This window comes from Leopardus geoffroyi, chromosome B4 (genome assembly GCF_018350155.1).
Source record: "Leopardus geoffroyi isolate Oge1 chromosome B4, O.geoffroyi_Oge1_pat1.0, whole genome shotgun sequence".
Lineage (NCBI taxonomy): Eukaryota > Metazoa > Chordata > Mammalia > Carnivora > Felidae > Leopardus > Leopardus geoffroyi.
The window spans coordinates 16,012,346-16,028,388 of record NC_059341.1 but is presented as its reverse complement, the minus strand read 5'-3'; the positions used below and the strand labels follow the sequence as shown (position 1 = coordinate 16,028,388).

General features: G+C 43.7%; 2 protein-coding genes across 2 annotated transcripts in view; one reads left to right on the top strand and one right to left on the bottom strand.

Moving 5' to 3' along the window:
• The window catches only part of ST8SIA6 (ST8 alpha-N-acetyl-neuraminide alpha-2,8-sialyltransferase 6), a 150,001-nt gene that overhangs the window by 122,489 nt on the left and 11,469 nt on the right, over window positions 1-16,043 (top strand). Inside the window, exon 5 of the mRNA XM_045463406.1 lies at window positions 15,813-15,957. Coding sequence (XP_045319362.1) covers window positions 15,813-15,957 — 145 coding nt within the window. The remainder of the gene's footprint in view (window positions 1-15,812; window positions 15,958-16,043) is intronic.
• Window positions 13,772-15,504, bottom strand: LOC123590345 (sorting nexin-7-like). Its single transcript, XM_045463407.1, is given in 4 exon segments — window positions 13,772-14,239; window positions 14,242-14,613; window positions 14,616-14,896; window positions 15,127-15,504. Coding segments are annotated over 4 exon segments (1,167 nt in total). The 5' UTR covers window positions 15,363-15,504; the 3' UTR covers window positions 13,772-13,961.

Here is a 16,043-nt window from a genome sequence, read left to right as displayed (position 1 = left end):
AAACAATGACTTTGTAGCCTCTCCCGTATCTTCTAGGGTCACTGTCTTACCCAAGGCCCAAGCACCTTGCCCTTTCCTGTAGAAGAAAGCCAAATTGTTTACCTTGCCTTGCTGCTAAGATTTTTCATGATATAGTTCTGCAGTGTTCCCCACCTAGTACCGTGTCTCCCAAGCCAGATGGAATTTCTTGCAGCGTTTTGCATGTTCTATGCTCTTTTTCTCCTCTGGGCTCTCACACTCCCCGTATGCACTTTCCCAAACAGCCTTGGCCTCTCCGTTTCTTTCTCTTGCCTTGCCGACTTCTGCTCATCTTTTGGCTTTTCACTTAAGCCTTGCTTCTTCAGGAGTGCTGAGCCCTGGCACCCCGGGTTGGGATTGGATACCTTCCTATGGGCTCCTGTTCAAGGGCTGGCCCAGGTCCTTGGGTTTGTGAGCATATGGAATCAGACTCCATTAAACTCGCTTTTACTCTGCGTTATGATTGAACCAGCAAAACATCAACACAAGATTAAGAATTCAAGTAAGTGGATTATTTATTCCGCTTGGAGCAGCACCGAAAGTTTCTGTGGTTTATGTAGCCCTTGGGGGGTGAAGAAGGAGCCCAGACCTTAGTTGGTGCCCTCTGTACGTCGCAGTGACATCATGTCAGTCTCAAAGGTCTGCTGGTTTTCACAAAAGGAAGTTCCCACTGGGCTGCAGTGTTACCCTTCCAGGCACTTCTGCATCAGGGGTATGCAGCTGGCCTGGCATGGCCTAGCCCAGCTCCTCACCTCTGCTCCCCCACCACGGTGTAGGGCCGATGGTGTGATGTTCTAATTGTCTGCTGTCGTCTCTCTCCCATCGGACCGCATGCTCTCCTTTGGCATTCATTCTTTTTTTATTTTTTTTTTTAATTTTTTTTTTTAACGTTTATTTATTTTTGGGACAGAGAGAGACAGAGCATGAACGGGGGAGGGGCAGAGAGAGAGGGAGACACAGAATCGGAAACAGGCTCCAGGCTCTGAGCCATCAGCCCAGAGCCCGACGCGGGGCTCGAACTCCCGGACCGCGAGATCGTGACCTGGCTGAAGTCGGACGCTTAACCGACTGCGCCACCCAGGCGCCCCTCTTTTTTTAAAAATTATATCCTGGGATGCCTGGCTGGCTCACTGGTTAAGCATCTGACTCTTGGTTTTGGCTCAGGTCATGATCTCACGGTTGGGGAGTTTGAGCCCTGCATCAGGCTCAGTGCTGACAGCATGGAGCCTTCTCGGGATTTTCTCTCTCTCTCTCTTTCAAAATAAATAAATAAACTTAAAAAAATTTTTAAATGATATCCCTGGTACAGAGAATAGTACTGTGAGCTTCATTTGCTCACTAAATATACACACAAATGAGTGAATAATTGAGTTTACCCTGAATACTGTCCCATGTCACTAAACTTGATTCGTGACTCTACTCTCTTAGTGCTCACTGTTCATAGTTGTTCTTCTCAGTGTCAGACCCTATCTTTGGGTTAGGAGCTCTGCCTTCACTCCCAGCCCCGGAGAAAACTCCTGCCTGGACAAGAATCTTCAGCCTTGGCCTTGACTCTGTAAATGAATGCCAGTTCCCACCTCTCAGCCTTTTAACCTGTATCCGTCTGGTTTGGCCCCCAAGGGATGGATTTGGATACTGTTTTACTCTCTTATGCATGTAATCATGAAGATTCAGCAGTTTGCATACTTAATCACACTTTACAAAATGTCTCAAGAGGCAGGTATTTTCCCGTGATGGTCAGAGCCTTTATCTACAGGTCTTATGTCAGTGACTCTTCTCCCTCTGTGGGTCTCTGATTTGTGTGGCGTAAGGCAACATTTAGAGGAAGTGTAGAGCAGTGGGTAAGAGCACACACATGTTGACTGGGGTTTAAATAGGAGTCCTGGTTGTATGACCTCAGACAAGAAACTTAGTCTGTCTCGGCTTCTGCATCTGGAAATTGGGGATCACGTGAATGTTTGCATTTCTCTCTCTGATGGGTCTCTGTGTCCTGGTCGTGTGTGTGTGTGTGTGTGTGAGAGAGAGAGAGAGAGAGAGAGAGAGAGAGAGAGAGACGGTCTCCTGCCTCTGTCTTCGTCCCCTCTGCTTTTCGCGGAGTTTTCTTCCTCTCTGTGTCACTTTTATGTCTGTTTTTATTTTCTTGGTTTCCCCGCAGTTTTGCTTTGTTCTTTCTCTCTCGTCTTTCTCCTTTCCTCTGCAGCTAGGCCTCATGTAAAAACTCAAAGCTGAAAAATATTTTCTGGATTAATTAAATCGTTTCCTCTTCTTCAAAAATTTAGAAGCTTGGGAATAAAGGAATTCCCCTGGGGAACATCAAGCGTCCTGGAAAATCTGGAGAAGCACCCTGTCGTGCAGCCATTATCTTTTGTTTTTGTTTTTGTTTTTGCTTTTTAAAAGAGTTTCAACTTTGCAGAGTTATAAGTTTATTTTGTTTCAGTGCTTTTAACTGTCTGGGTTCAATTCCCCGGGGAGAAATGTCTTTCTAGGAACTTGATTTTATTTCCAGTGTTTGGAATTGGATGGGCTTAAATCTTTAATCTCCCAGTTACTAGCTGTGATTCCTTCAGGGAATTAATTTTTCTGAGGTTGTTTCCTCGATTATAAAATGAAAATAAGAATGTCTACTTCAAAAGAATATTATGGGGATTAAATGTCATGTATAAAACACATTTACTTTGTTACTGGCATCAGGACAGCCATATAGATAAACAGAATAGAATAGAAATAAACCTCCCGTATATGGCCAATTCATTTTTGCCAAGACCATTCAATGGAGAAAGGACAGTCTGTTCAAACAATGGTGCAGAAAATAACAACACGCATAGAATAAAGTTGGACCCCTTCCTCACGTGATATGCAAGAATTAACACAAAATGGATCAAAGACCTCAGCTTAAGGACAAAAACTATAACACTCTTAGAAGAAAACATTGGGGAAAATTTTCGTGACGTTGAGTTTGGCAGTAATTTCTGGTGGGGCCATCGTCTTCTCTCCTGGCCACCTTTGTCTGTCTCTCATCCACATTTTTTCATTCATTAAATAGATCTCACATCTTCCCCCACCCCTGCCCTTTCACCCTAGAATCACTTGCTTAGTGGAGGCCCTTTTAATCTTTAGTTACATAAACTCTAGTCATAGACCCCCCAATGGGCCTTCCTGGCTGGCCTCCCGCCCCTGTTGTCCATGCTCACAAACACAAGACCATTCACTCATTGAACAAATATTTCTCTTGTGTCTCCTGTGTGCTGAACGCTGTACTAACACCTTCACACAATATTCCCTGTTCCCCCGGCTTATCTGCCGTGCCCTTCCTCCGCTTCTTATCATAGCCTCATCTTGTGTCAACCTGTATGATCCTGAAATGACAGTGAAATACCAGTTACATTTTGTGTCTGTCCCTCCTAATGTACGTAAGGTCCCAGAGGCCAGGGCCTATCCATACTTGACTCGTATTTGTGCTGAGTTGTAAGGTGTGATCCTCAGGACCGTCCTCTGATGAGAGCCCAGCGAATATGTGCTCAATTGTTCTGTGCATGGGTCCTAATTCTGGATCTTACACTCGCACAAGTTAAATCTAATTCCTTCTGGATATATATATATATATATATATATATACACACACATACATATAATATTTGCAGGCAGCTATTAATTGGAGAAGGCATCTGTCCTTCTCCAATCTGGACGTTGTTAGTTTGTTTTGTTTTGTTTTGTTTTGCTTTCAACCTGTCACAAATTTCAGTTCTTCCACCAGCAGACCTGCTGCCTCCAGACAGGCCCTGGCTTCTCAATGTGCTTTTGAAAGCAGAGTTTACACAACAGACCCAAGCACACGGAGTGTCGCCTGAGCACGACAGAGGACGGTGCATCTCTCCCCACTTTGTGTGGCCTCTGTTCCTTTAATTATGTGGTTCACATCACATTTGAATTTTAGTAAGCCACTACACGCTGCTGTTATCACGAGTCCATTTAAAACCTGATTGGAAATCTTATTCATTCCTCAAAGCCTCTGTGCCAGGGATGACTTATTCTCAACCTCTCATACCAAAGCCTTCTTTCTTTTTTCAAGTTTATTTATTGATTTTGAGTAACAGAGAGTGCTGAAGGGGCAGAGAGAGGAGAGAGAGAGAGTCCCAGCAGGCTCAGCACCGTCGGCGCGGAGTCCGAGGCAGGGCTTGAACTCACGAACCGTGAATTCGTGACCTGAGTCAAAATCGAGAGTTGGATGCTTAACCGACTGAGCCACCCAGGCACTCCAGTTCCAAATTATTCTTTCTCTTCCACCTTCCCCATGCCCCCACACCACCGTGCTGCACACACAGCCTCACACACAAACTCCCAGACTCACACAGAGCCCAGTGCAGCCACGAGAGTGTGACGAGGTGCGTGGAGACGGGGCCAGGATGTCATGTCATGTGATACCGATAGTTACAGGATACAAAAGGCCCTTTGAGCCCGCAGTGCTCTCTTAATTTTTTTGACAGGGCTTCCAATTATGAACTGGAGGGTTCTAGAAAAATCTATTAGAGTGTAAGATACAGTGGTTCAAACTAGCACACTTTGCTTATTTAATGTCCCCCAATTCCTTTGTAGGGAGCATTGCACATCATGGTACTTTGTAGGGCATTGGCTGAGAGGGGCTTTATAGTAAGGGTTTGAGTTCTGGGTTTGAATCTCGGCCTTACCCTTTACTGTTCTACAGTTTCTGGGGAGGAAAAGGATTTTCCTCTCCCCTTCTGAGTTCTTGGCTGAAACCCCTGTAACGAAAGAGAAATGAGTGAGAAAAACAAATAGAACATTATGGACATGTAGACCCCGTGGGTGACACCCACGGAAAGATGAGTGTCTCCCCGAGGGGACTTCAAATTCAGGCTGAGATCCCATCCTCATGGGGAAAGAGCAGGGGCACGTAGGCCTCTTAGGGGAGAGTCAGTGGGTTTTAGGAAAGATGAGGGTTCTTAGGAGACCGGTTGGGAGGTGTGATAGTTTACGACAAAGTCTGCGTGTGATGTCTCGTTTCCTCTCCTGCGATAAGGACCCATCTTCCCTCGTTGGTGGAACTACTGAGCAGGGGATTTATGACTATTAAGCTCCTTTAGGCAGATAAGGGGAATTCAAAGAAAACTTCCTGCATTTGCTGCTTTTCAACTGCCTGCAGGTCAAAATAATCAACGTAGCAACGCCGCGTATTTGAGGGCGGGTGTCATAAACAGCTACCTTTCCCGTGCATCCTTGAAAACCTATTTATTTTCTTCCTTACTAGATCGCCAATACCATTAAGACAGAGGCAGTGCTGGGTTTATTCATTCATGTGTAGACAGGGCATCTCCCAGTGCTCAGTAACTACCCCCGTGCTAAGTACGTATGAATGAATATGTGATGTGTGACCTCCTCACCTCTGACAAGCCTGGGTCGTCCTCCACTGTAAAACAAGTGGCAACTCTGCCTATTTTGTAGGGTTATTGTGGGGCTTAGTGAGATAATATATGTGAAATATTTAGCATATAGTCAGAGTGCGCTAAGCGTTTGATATTTTTCTTAGTGGTCAATCAATGAATTGTAGAATGGAGAGTAGACACAGAAGAAAGACCAAAAAAGAAAAAAGCGGGGGGCGGGGGACATCACGAGGAAAGAGGCAGTGAGTTGGTGTATTGCTTAGCCCAAGCATGTGGTGGTTTTGGTGACGGAAAAGAAATGTGACTGTTTTGGACCTGATGAGGATGATTAGGTTGTACAAGCGCTTAAGTTTTAAAGCTCCCTTTCCTCGGATCCTTGTTAGAGTCTTCGAGAATGGATCTCAGAGGAAGTGTGCTATTTATTAACACTCAGCAAGTGCCTGTACCCTCTGCCTCACCCTGACCGTCCCACATCTTATTAAGGAGTTTGGGGGAGTTTGATAAACAGAAGAGACGCCTGTGAGCTCCGAGCTGGGGCGGTCAGGTCGTTAGTATTCACAAGTGTATTCCACAGCCCGTCACGCTCTAAGCCTGAGGCGCTCATCAACATTTCATGGAAATCCAGGAAGCATCCCATTTAGAACCAAAGAAGCATTCTGACCTGAGACCTCAAATGGATAGGAAAACAAAACAAAACAAAATAAACAAAACAAAAACAAAGGAAACACTCAGCCCTGGCAGTGTAAAAGAAAAAGGTATTTCTGCGGTTCTAAGAAAGATCCCCTTCTCAGAAGGGTATCTCCTGGACCAGACGTGATACGGAGATGATGTGCACATTTTCCGGACTCCGTCATTTTAGGTTTAGGCTACAGGGGTTAAGCCCGATTCTTTCGGGACCAACCTGCTTCTTGAGAAGTAAGCACGTGGGAAAGTATGTAAATTCTTTCAGTTCTGGAACTCCATATGGTTCTTTCCTGGGCATGGAGGGGAGTAATCTTTGCTTCCCCACCCCCCCTTTTATTTATTTATTTTTGAGAGAAAGGAGGGGTGGAGGGGCAGAGACAGAGAGTCTCGGGCAGGCTCCACACTCAGTACAGAGCCTGATGTGGGGCTTGATCCCACCAACTGTGAGATCACGATCTGAGCTGAAACCAAGAGTCTGTCGCTTAACGACTGAGCCAACCAGGTGCCCCTAATCTTTCCTTTTTGAAACCGGAGTGTATAGAGGAAGTTGTCTGAAGGTATGAAACAACAAGCATTAGACCATCATCAAGCTGGGGATTTCTTCTCCCTTTGACACGGGGAAGCACGTTGGCTGGACCGCTTTAACCTTGATTCCCTGGGGGACCCTGTGTGTCATGTAAAACAATAGCCTTGAATATCTCAGTTATGTATAGGATTGGAGTATTTATATGTAAACTTCTTGCCACCTTTGAGTTGTGAATGGGCAAGTTTTCAGTGAGGCGTTACCAACATTATTTGGGGGAACCATTATGTTGTGGTGGTGCCATTATGGAAAGCGTCCTGAAGGAAGAAACTCCCAATGAGATTATTACCCCCCACCTCCCACCCCCAATTATAACATACTCTCGTGTAAACTGCAGAGAATTGAATGTCAGAGGAGACTTGGGTCGGGGTCATTTATAAGCTGGGTGCCTCGGTCAAGTCATTTAACCTCTCTCAACTCCAGTTTTCTCATCTCTGAAATGAGAATAATCTTTTCTGTTTCCCTGGTTGTCACGGGAATCAGATGACATAAGTGGATGTGAAAATGCTCTGGAAAGTCTAGGGTGCTTTCCAAGTGTGTGGTTTGTGCATGCTGGCCTTGTTGGACATTTACTATTGTGGAATATGAAACCACACAGTTTGGACAATTTAGGTGTCATGGTAAAGACCATATTTTCTAGTGTCTTAGTCAGTTTGGGCTGTTATAACAAAGTTCCATAGACTAGGTGGCTAGTCTCACCATTCTGGAGGCTAAAAAGTCTGAGATCAGGGCCAGCATGGTCGAGTTCTGGTAAGGACCCTCTTCGAGGTTGCAGACTGAGCCTTCTTGTTGTGCTTCATGGGGCGGAGAGCAGAGAGGGGAAGCAGGTTCTCTGAGGACTCTCTGAGGGCACTAATCCATCATTAGGGCTCCACCCTTGTGACCTCACTTAATCCTAATCACCTCCCACAAGCCCCACCTTCTAACACCATCTTGTGGCGGGTAGGATGTCTATAGGAGGACACAGATGTTTTGTCCATGATGTATTACGCGCAGTCCCCCCAAATTCATGTCCTTCTCATATGCAAAATGCATCTATTCCATCCCAACAGCTCCCAAAATCTTAACTGGTTCCAGCATCAACTCTGAAGTCCAAAGTCTCATCTAAATATCCCCTAAATCAGATAGGAGTGAGCTCGAGGTACAGTTAATCCTGAAGCAGAATTCCTCTCCAGTTGTGTCAAACCAGACAAGGCATGTGCTTCAAAATAACCCTGGTGGGACAGGCATAGGATAGACATTCCCATTTCAAAAGGGGAAACTAGGAAAGGAGAGAATGACAGGTCCCAAGCAGGTGCAGCACTTAGCAAGACAAACTTCCTGAACTCTTGGGCCCCGCCCTCCAGGCCCACTGGGTTGGGGTCCTGTCCCCAAGCTCTGCAGGCAAGGATGGGTCCCCAAGCGGCCCCACCTGCACAGCTTTGAGCAGAGGCTGTCTGGCCTGTCAAAGGCATATCTCCCTTCTTGAAACCAAGGATGCACCCCTGATAGCCTGAATCAATGTTGGGGTCATTCTTCCCTGATCTTGAAGAATAGTGCGTGTTTGCAGCCAGATAGCTCTGTGGTCCCATCCTATTAGTTCTCACTCTGACAGCCTTCCTTTTCTCCTTGTTGCGTCCCTCTTCTTCAGTTCAAACCGGTAGTCTTCCTGCTGGGTGGTTGATTAAGTCTGGCTCACACCCATATTAATCTCCTTATCAGATTCTTGAGCACCCTCTTAGTGCTCTCTCCTGAACATGCTTTCTCATTTTGTTGCAATGTGGGTAGCCTGAGAATTTTCCAGATCTGTAAGTCCTGCTTCTCCCTTGGTGAGTAGTTCGGTCTTCCGGTCATCTCTCTCTTCTTGCATGTTGTGAGAAGCAGTCAAGAGGAACTAAGCTACTCCCTCAATATTTTGCTTAGAAATCTCCTCAGTTAAATATCCAGTTTGAGCACCTACCTTCCACAAAACTCTAGAGCCAAAACACAATTCAAAACCAAGTTCTTTGCCACTTTGTAACAAGGATCAACTCTTCTCCATTGTCCTCTGATGGTAACATGTCCCTCATTTCCATCTGAGACCTCATCAGAACAGCCGTCAGGTGGCACCCACGTATCTTCCAGTATTCTGCTTCTTACTCTGTAAGAAGATGGAATCTTTCTCTACAGAGCTCCTCTTTTCTTCCTGAGTTCGTAACAGAAACAGCTTTAAAATTCTGTTTGTGGAAGTCTAGGCCTTTTCTAGCATGTGTCTAAAAACTCCCCCCGTCATCCAGTTCAAAAGCCACTTGTACATTTTTTGGTACATATTTGTCACAGGAGCAGCCCGCTTCTTTGTACCTGTATCTGTATTGGGGCTTTCTAGAGGAACAGAGTCAGTGGGATATATCTAGATAGATAGAGATGTATTTTGAGGGATTGGCTCACACAGTTGTGGAGGCTGAGAAGTCTCATTATCTGCCATCTGCAAGCTGGAGACACAGGAAGGCCGGTGGGAACCAAAACTGAAGGCCTGGAAGAAAAAGAAGCCAATGGTGAAGGTTCTAGTCTGAGTTTCAAGACCCAAGAAGTGGGGGAGAGGGTGTGGGGGTATGAGTTCTCATCTTCAGTCTGCAGGTCTGAGAACCAGGAGCACCGATGTCTGATGACAGGAGAAGACGGACACCGATGTCTGATGACAGGAGAAGATGGGCAGCCCAGCTCATGCAGGGAGCAGATTTGCCTTCTTCCATCTTTTGTTGTACTCGGGCCATCAACAGATTCGACGATGCCCACCTGCACTGGGCAGGGAGGGCAGTCTTCTTTACTCAGTCCAGCAGTTCAGATGCTCATCTCTTCTGGACACACCCTCACAGACGGACCCAGAAATAGTGTTTTATCCATATCTGGGCATTGCCTTGGTCCAAACTCACACATCAAGTTAACCATCACGTGTAGGTAATACCAACAGAGTCCATGTTTTAAATGTTTCCTGCTCTTTTTATACAAGAAGGGAAAATTGTTCATTATTGTGAACATACCTAGCTGACTTTAGAGTCTCCAGAGACCAGAAGTGACTCTGTTTAGGAATGATGGGAAATGGGATAACAGAGATAAAATTCCATTTTGTTCTTTTTGCTCTACGTACCTCAACTTTATACTGACACTGGCTACCACAGGGTCTCTACTGCATGGATGAGCTGGGAAGTGACAGCATGCATTTATAATTCTGCCACTGAATATAAAGCCTTACAAAGTCCCTTTGGCCAGCGAAGACAAGCTTCACAAATGAAATTTGAGATAATTATTCTGATATTTTTCCTGGGAGGTTATTATGAGGTGTTTCACATTGATTTTTGATAGTGATTTTTTTTTTAATTCTGGCATATCCATACAGTGGAATAGTACTCCAGCAATGAAAAAGAACAAGCTAGTGATACACACAGCCATGTAGATGGATTGTAAAAGCATTTATATACTGAGAGAATGAAGTCTTATGCAAAAGCATATGCACTATGTGATTCTGTTTATATGGATTCTAGAACAGGCAAACTAATCTTTTTCTTTTTTTTTTTTTTAACGTTTACTTATTTTTGAGAGAGAGAGAGAGAGACAGATTGCAAGCAGGGAAGGGGCAGAGAGAGAGGGAGACACAGAATCCAAAGCAGGCTCCGGGCTCTGAGCTTGAGCTGTCAGCATCGAGCCCGACGCAGGGCTTGAACTCAGAAACTGTGAGATCATGACCTGAGCCAAAGTTGGATGCTCAACCGACTGCACCATCCAGGCGCCCCAGCAAACCAATCTTTGGCAAAAACTCTAATGACAAAAGTGCTTATCTGGAGGTGGGTAAGGGCTAGAGACAGGTTGGGAAGGGATATGAGGGAATTCTCTAGGGTGTAGTTAAGAGTCTGTATTTTGATAGGGGTTGGGTTACAGGGGTGTGTACGTTTTTCAAAACTCATCAAATGTGCTTATGATTTTATTGTATGTAAAATTAGCCCGCAAATGTAAACAAAATAATGATATAAGTGTTGAGATCTTTAGCAGTGAAGTGTACCGATATCTGTATTTGACTTTGAATTGTGATAACTATAACAACAAAAATGGATTGATGAATACACAATAATAACACAATAAGGCAAATGCAAAAGTGAATTATAGAATCTAGCTGGTAGTTATTCAGGTACTTCTTGGCCAATTCTTTGCATTTTCCTATAGGTTTGAAAATTTTATAATACAATGTTAAAAGTTGAATTTCAGAAAAAACCTATTAATATAAAAAAACACAAAGCATGCAGTGGTTAGTGTTTTTGGTGATACAATATTCTTTTTTTTTAAATGTTTTATTTTATTTTTGAAGGAGAGGGAGACAAGGTGTGAATGGGCGAGGGGCAGAGAGAGAGGGAGATACAGAATCCTAAATGGGCTTCAGGCTCTGAGCTGTCAGCACAAGGCCTACATGGGACTTGAACTCACAAACTGAGAGATCATGACCTGAGCTGAAGTCAGACGCTTAACCTACTGAACCACCCAGGTGCCCCTACGATATTCTTTTAAGCACTGAATATCCTTAGAGAAGTTTAGCTACTTGTTAAAGGTAAAAGAGAATTTATTCTACTGTCTTTGCTCAAAATGCTGCATAAAAGAGATATTTAAAATAATAAACACATAAGAATTTTGATTTCACAGTACGAATTGTTATGAAGTTAAATTTATAATTAAAAACTACTTAAGATCATGTTTTTGACTACACATCCTTTCATTTTTAATTTTTCTTTTTGTCAGTCTCCATGAACTATCTTTAAGACATGATAGTTTCTGAAATCCAAAGAGGGATAAGCCGGTGATAGAATTCGATTAAGAAGAATGTACTAGTTAAATGATATAGATGAACTGATAAGTATTGTTGAAAATATTGATTTTAGGGTACAAATCATATCACAGCACTGACTTTTTATACCCTGAGAATTACTGAAATTCAGAAAGACTGGAATATAATTCAACATGATCATGACAGATTAGAGCATTGTATTTTTTCAGAAAGACAAAATTCAGTAGGAACACGTACAAAAATATACCGTTCCAGACCAAAAACCAACCAATGGGGAAGGACCAGTTATGAATCTAGGGTGTCAGCAGCGACCACAGTCAGCCCTTTTCACTGAATATTCACTGTCCTTTTGCTAGGATTGAATTCAGCTTTGTTATATATATTTTTCCTTTTCCAATTTTTTATTTACATTCTAGTTAACATGTAGTATAATATTAGTTTCAGTAGTAGGGCTTTGTGACTCATCACTTATATATAACACCCAGTGCTCATCACAAGTGCCCTCCGTAATCCCCATCACCCGTTTACCCCATCCCCTGCCCACCTCCTGTCCAGCAACCCTCAGTTTGTTCTCTGTCTTAAGAGCCTGTTTGATACCTATTTTTAAGTAATATGGAGAAATAAGTGAAGAATTAAAGAGGAACAAGATGACTAAAATAATGAAAAACTGGTCCTAGGAGGAAAATCTGAGAGAAAAGAGAAACTTCTCTGCAGGCTTCAAGATTGAAAAGGTTCAAGTTCTGCTTGATTTATTACCATTTTCAATTACATGAAGTGTTTTTACGGAGGGATCCTATGAAAACTAACAAGGGAAATGGATTGAAGTGAAGAGAGAGTGGAGTTGTGCAAATGGGAGAATCCCTGGACTTCAAGGTTGATCAGACTCTGGAATAATTGCCAGGTGATGCTGTGGGCCCTGCATCCCTAGAAAATATGGAAGCAAAATGGAAATTCTGAGTGGATCTAGATTGACCCGCCAGAGGTCAGGGGAAAACTCAGATGACCCGTGAAAGGACCTGACTGGGCCTACGTTCTATTAGTAATGTTTCGCTCCATGTAGGAGTTGTAAACACAGCTTGGTATTAAGTTACGTTTTTCTTGGGGCGCCTGGGTGGCTCAGTTGGTTACGCATCCAACTTCAGCTCAGGACATGTTCTCACAGTCTGCGGGTTTGAGCCCCACGTCGGACTCTGTGCTGACAGCTCGGAGCCTGGAGCCTGCTTCGGATTCTGTGTCTCCCTCTCTCTCTGCCCCTCCCCAGCTCACGCTCTGTCTCTCTTTGTCTCTCTCTGTCTCTCAAAAATGAATAAACATTTAAAAAAATTTTTTTAACATAAATAAATTTTTCTAGGCTTTCTATAAGGACTGGCAACTTTAAGTTCACTTAGAAAGTCACTGTTACTTTACAACAGCGTGACTGTAGATAGCAATACTAAATTGTATGCTAGAAATTTGCCAAAGGAGTAAATCTTAACTGTTCTCACCACAAAACAAGGCGGAGGGGGGAAGACAGCCATGTGAGGTGATGGGTAGGTAAGTTAGCTCGATTGTGGTGGGGACTGTCCCACAGTGTACAAACATGTCAAAACATGAAGTTGTACACCTTGAATATAAATACTTTGTGCTTGTGAATTAAACCACTGAAGCCAGAAACAAATCACTGTATTGAATGATTCTTCCTTTCATTGGGCTTGTTTCCTAGTAAATGACTACATGTTGCTTTGGTGACTGTAACACTGTTCTTAATGTACCTTCCGTACCTTATAATTACTATGAAATAATTACAGTGCATCCTGTCATTTTCTCTTCAATGTTACAACGTGATCCTTAGGCGTACATTTGTTTTTTTTGTTTTGTTTCGTTTTGTTTTATATTAAACTTTTTATTGAAACTGAGTCTTCATGATATATTTAAAAGGACATGTTCCACAAACAAATATTTGGACAAAAAATTTTCTATAGGGGCGCCTGGGTGGCGCAGTCGGTTAAGCGTCCGACTTCAGCCAGGTCACGATCTCGCGGTCCGTGAGTTCGAGCCCCGCGTCGGGCTCTGTGCTGACAGCTCAGAGCCTGGAGCCTGTTTCAGATTCTGTGTCTCCCTCTCTCTCTGACCCTCCCCCGTTCATGCTCTGTCTCTCTCTGTCCCAAAAATAAATAAACGTTGAAAAAAAAAATTAAAAAAAAAATTTTCTATATATAATTATTGGCACATAAATTTAAAATAAAAACTAAGCTAAATATTTATATATATATATATTCATGTATATATATTCGTGTGTGTGTGTATACACACACACACACACACACACACACACACACACACACACGGGTGTATCCAATTCATGGCAATGATCTGGAATACCTGAGTTTCAAGCTGTTGGTTTTCCAGATAGTGCTAAATGTTTTTCACCCACTCTATAAAGGACACAGTCCATCCAGAAAGAGTAACTTTGGCTAATAGATGCTGTCTCCCAAAGATAGCACAGAAGTCCTCAGTGGGATTCAGGTTTATCTTCAGAGGTTTCTTCCAAGTGGAGGTCAGTCTGTGATGCAAGGAAGGATTCCCGTGTAGCAAGGCACTGTTCATAATACTGGATATTCTCCTCAGCCGTATCTGTAAATGCTGACTTGATATCATCTTGCATATTATGTCTCCATCTTTCCCAGTGTGCTTTCAGGGCGTTATTAGCGCATTCCACTTTATCTTCAAGTTTTCCAATCTCTTCTGTAAGCAGATCAGTGTCTGCCTTTTTATAGGTCAAAGCTTCCTCTTTGGATCCAGTTCTGCTTGTATTTGGTCTCTCCTTTTCATAACACCCATTAACATTTCACTATAAAGTACATACTCATGTACTACAGGAAGCAGGGCCTCTGAGAGTCCAGACATCCGTTTTCCAGTGGCCTTACAGCATTTGTCAATGCAGCTGGCAATCCCTTTTAGAGTATCAACCAGATCTTCTTCTGACGCTGACCACAGAATATGAATTGGGCCATATTCTTTCATTTCATCAGAACATTCCCTTTCTTCCTTGTAAGTTCTCTGAGATATTTTGTCTATCAAATTTATTTTCTGGCTAAAAACTTCAACAAAGTTTTTCATTTCCGTGAACTCTTCTGGGCGGCTTTTTACTCCTCTCATTGCAGCGCAACAGCTCTGACTGTCTGCCCCATCCTGCTGAGTAACCCAGGCCCTTGCTTCTTGTGAGAAGAGATCTCCCAAGCTGGTGCAGTAAGAAATACTTTGAAGTCTTCATTAAATGTTAGAGTTGGGTGATCAGCAATTCGGTTCAGGAACTTACGTAGCGCCTTCCTCCGTGTTTCAATGAAGTCATCGTTAAAGCGCCCCACCATACCTTTCATGATAAACTTCTCAGGCAATGGTGGAATAATCAGAGTGGGATGTGCGTCCTCAAGTTTTCCTTTCAACCAAAGGAAATCTTTTTTTTTTTTAATGTTTATTTACTTTTGAGACAGAGAGAGACAGAGCATGAACGGGGGAGGGTCAGAGAGAGAGAGGGAGACACAGAATCTGAAACAGGCTCCAGGCTCTGAGCTGTCAGCACAGAGCCCGACGCAGGGCTCGAACTCACGAACCGTGAGATCATGACCTGAGCCGAAGTCAGACGCTTAACCGACTGAGCCATCCAGGCGCCCCACCAAAGGAAATCTTGATAACGTCTCCTAACTTCAAATTCGCTGGAGTTAAATTCCCCACGAGATGTCTTAGTAGTAATCCTGTAAGTAATAAAAGGTTCAATTATGGTAACGTGGCTTTTGGGTTCATCAACTGTAATGAAAAGATCTTTCAAATCTGGCTCATCTTCAAACTTGACTTGGTTTATCATTGATAGAGGAGACGCTGGCATCATAGGGCTGAAGGAATTCATGTCCATCAATGAGGCATCCTTACTGAACACCTCCAGGTCGTCCTCGTCCTCGTCCTCGTCCTCGTCCAGATCCAGCACCTCAGCCTGGAGCAGGGTGGAGGAGTCGCTGCTGCCCAGGAGGGGGGCGTCGACCCCCGGGCTTTCCCCACCGGTGCCCCCAGCCGGGAGCTTAGGCGTACATTTGTATATGTGAACCGTAATGTCAACGAGTATTTTCTGCTGGTGAGAGGGTCCCTACCTGAATGTGTTTTACATTCTTTGCCCTTTTCTCCAGCCAGGCCACCATTTCACCATCCAGACCAGTTAGGACGCAATGAGATGAACATGTCGCTGTGAATGATGCCTCTTCTTCCTGAGAGTCACTATGGCAGAACCCTCTTGCATTTTCCATTGTAGCCTCTGTTTCCGGTTTTTTGATCTCATTCCTTGGTTCGCTTTTTTTCTTATCCTTTGCAGAGCAAAACTTGCCTCCTGTTGTGATGCTGCCCAAAACTTCATTGTTTCTCAGAATAACACTCCAGCTGGGACCAACATGAGTTACGAGGTGGAAAGCAAAAATGAAATCCTAATTAGAGAGAACATTTTTAACATGTTTCCAGTGGTGAGTAAGGGCTTGTTGTGGTTTATTTGTGTCACCATTCCAGGTGACTTTCTTCTCACTTTATGTTGTAACTTAGACAAATAGAG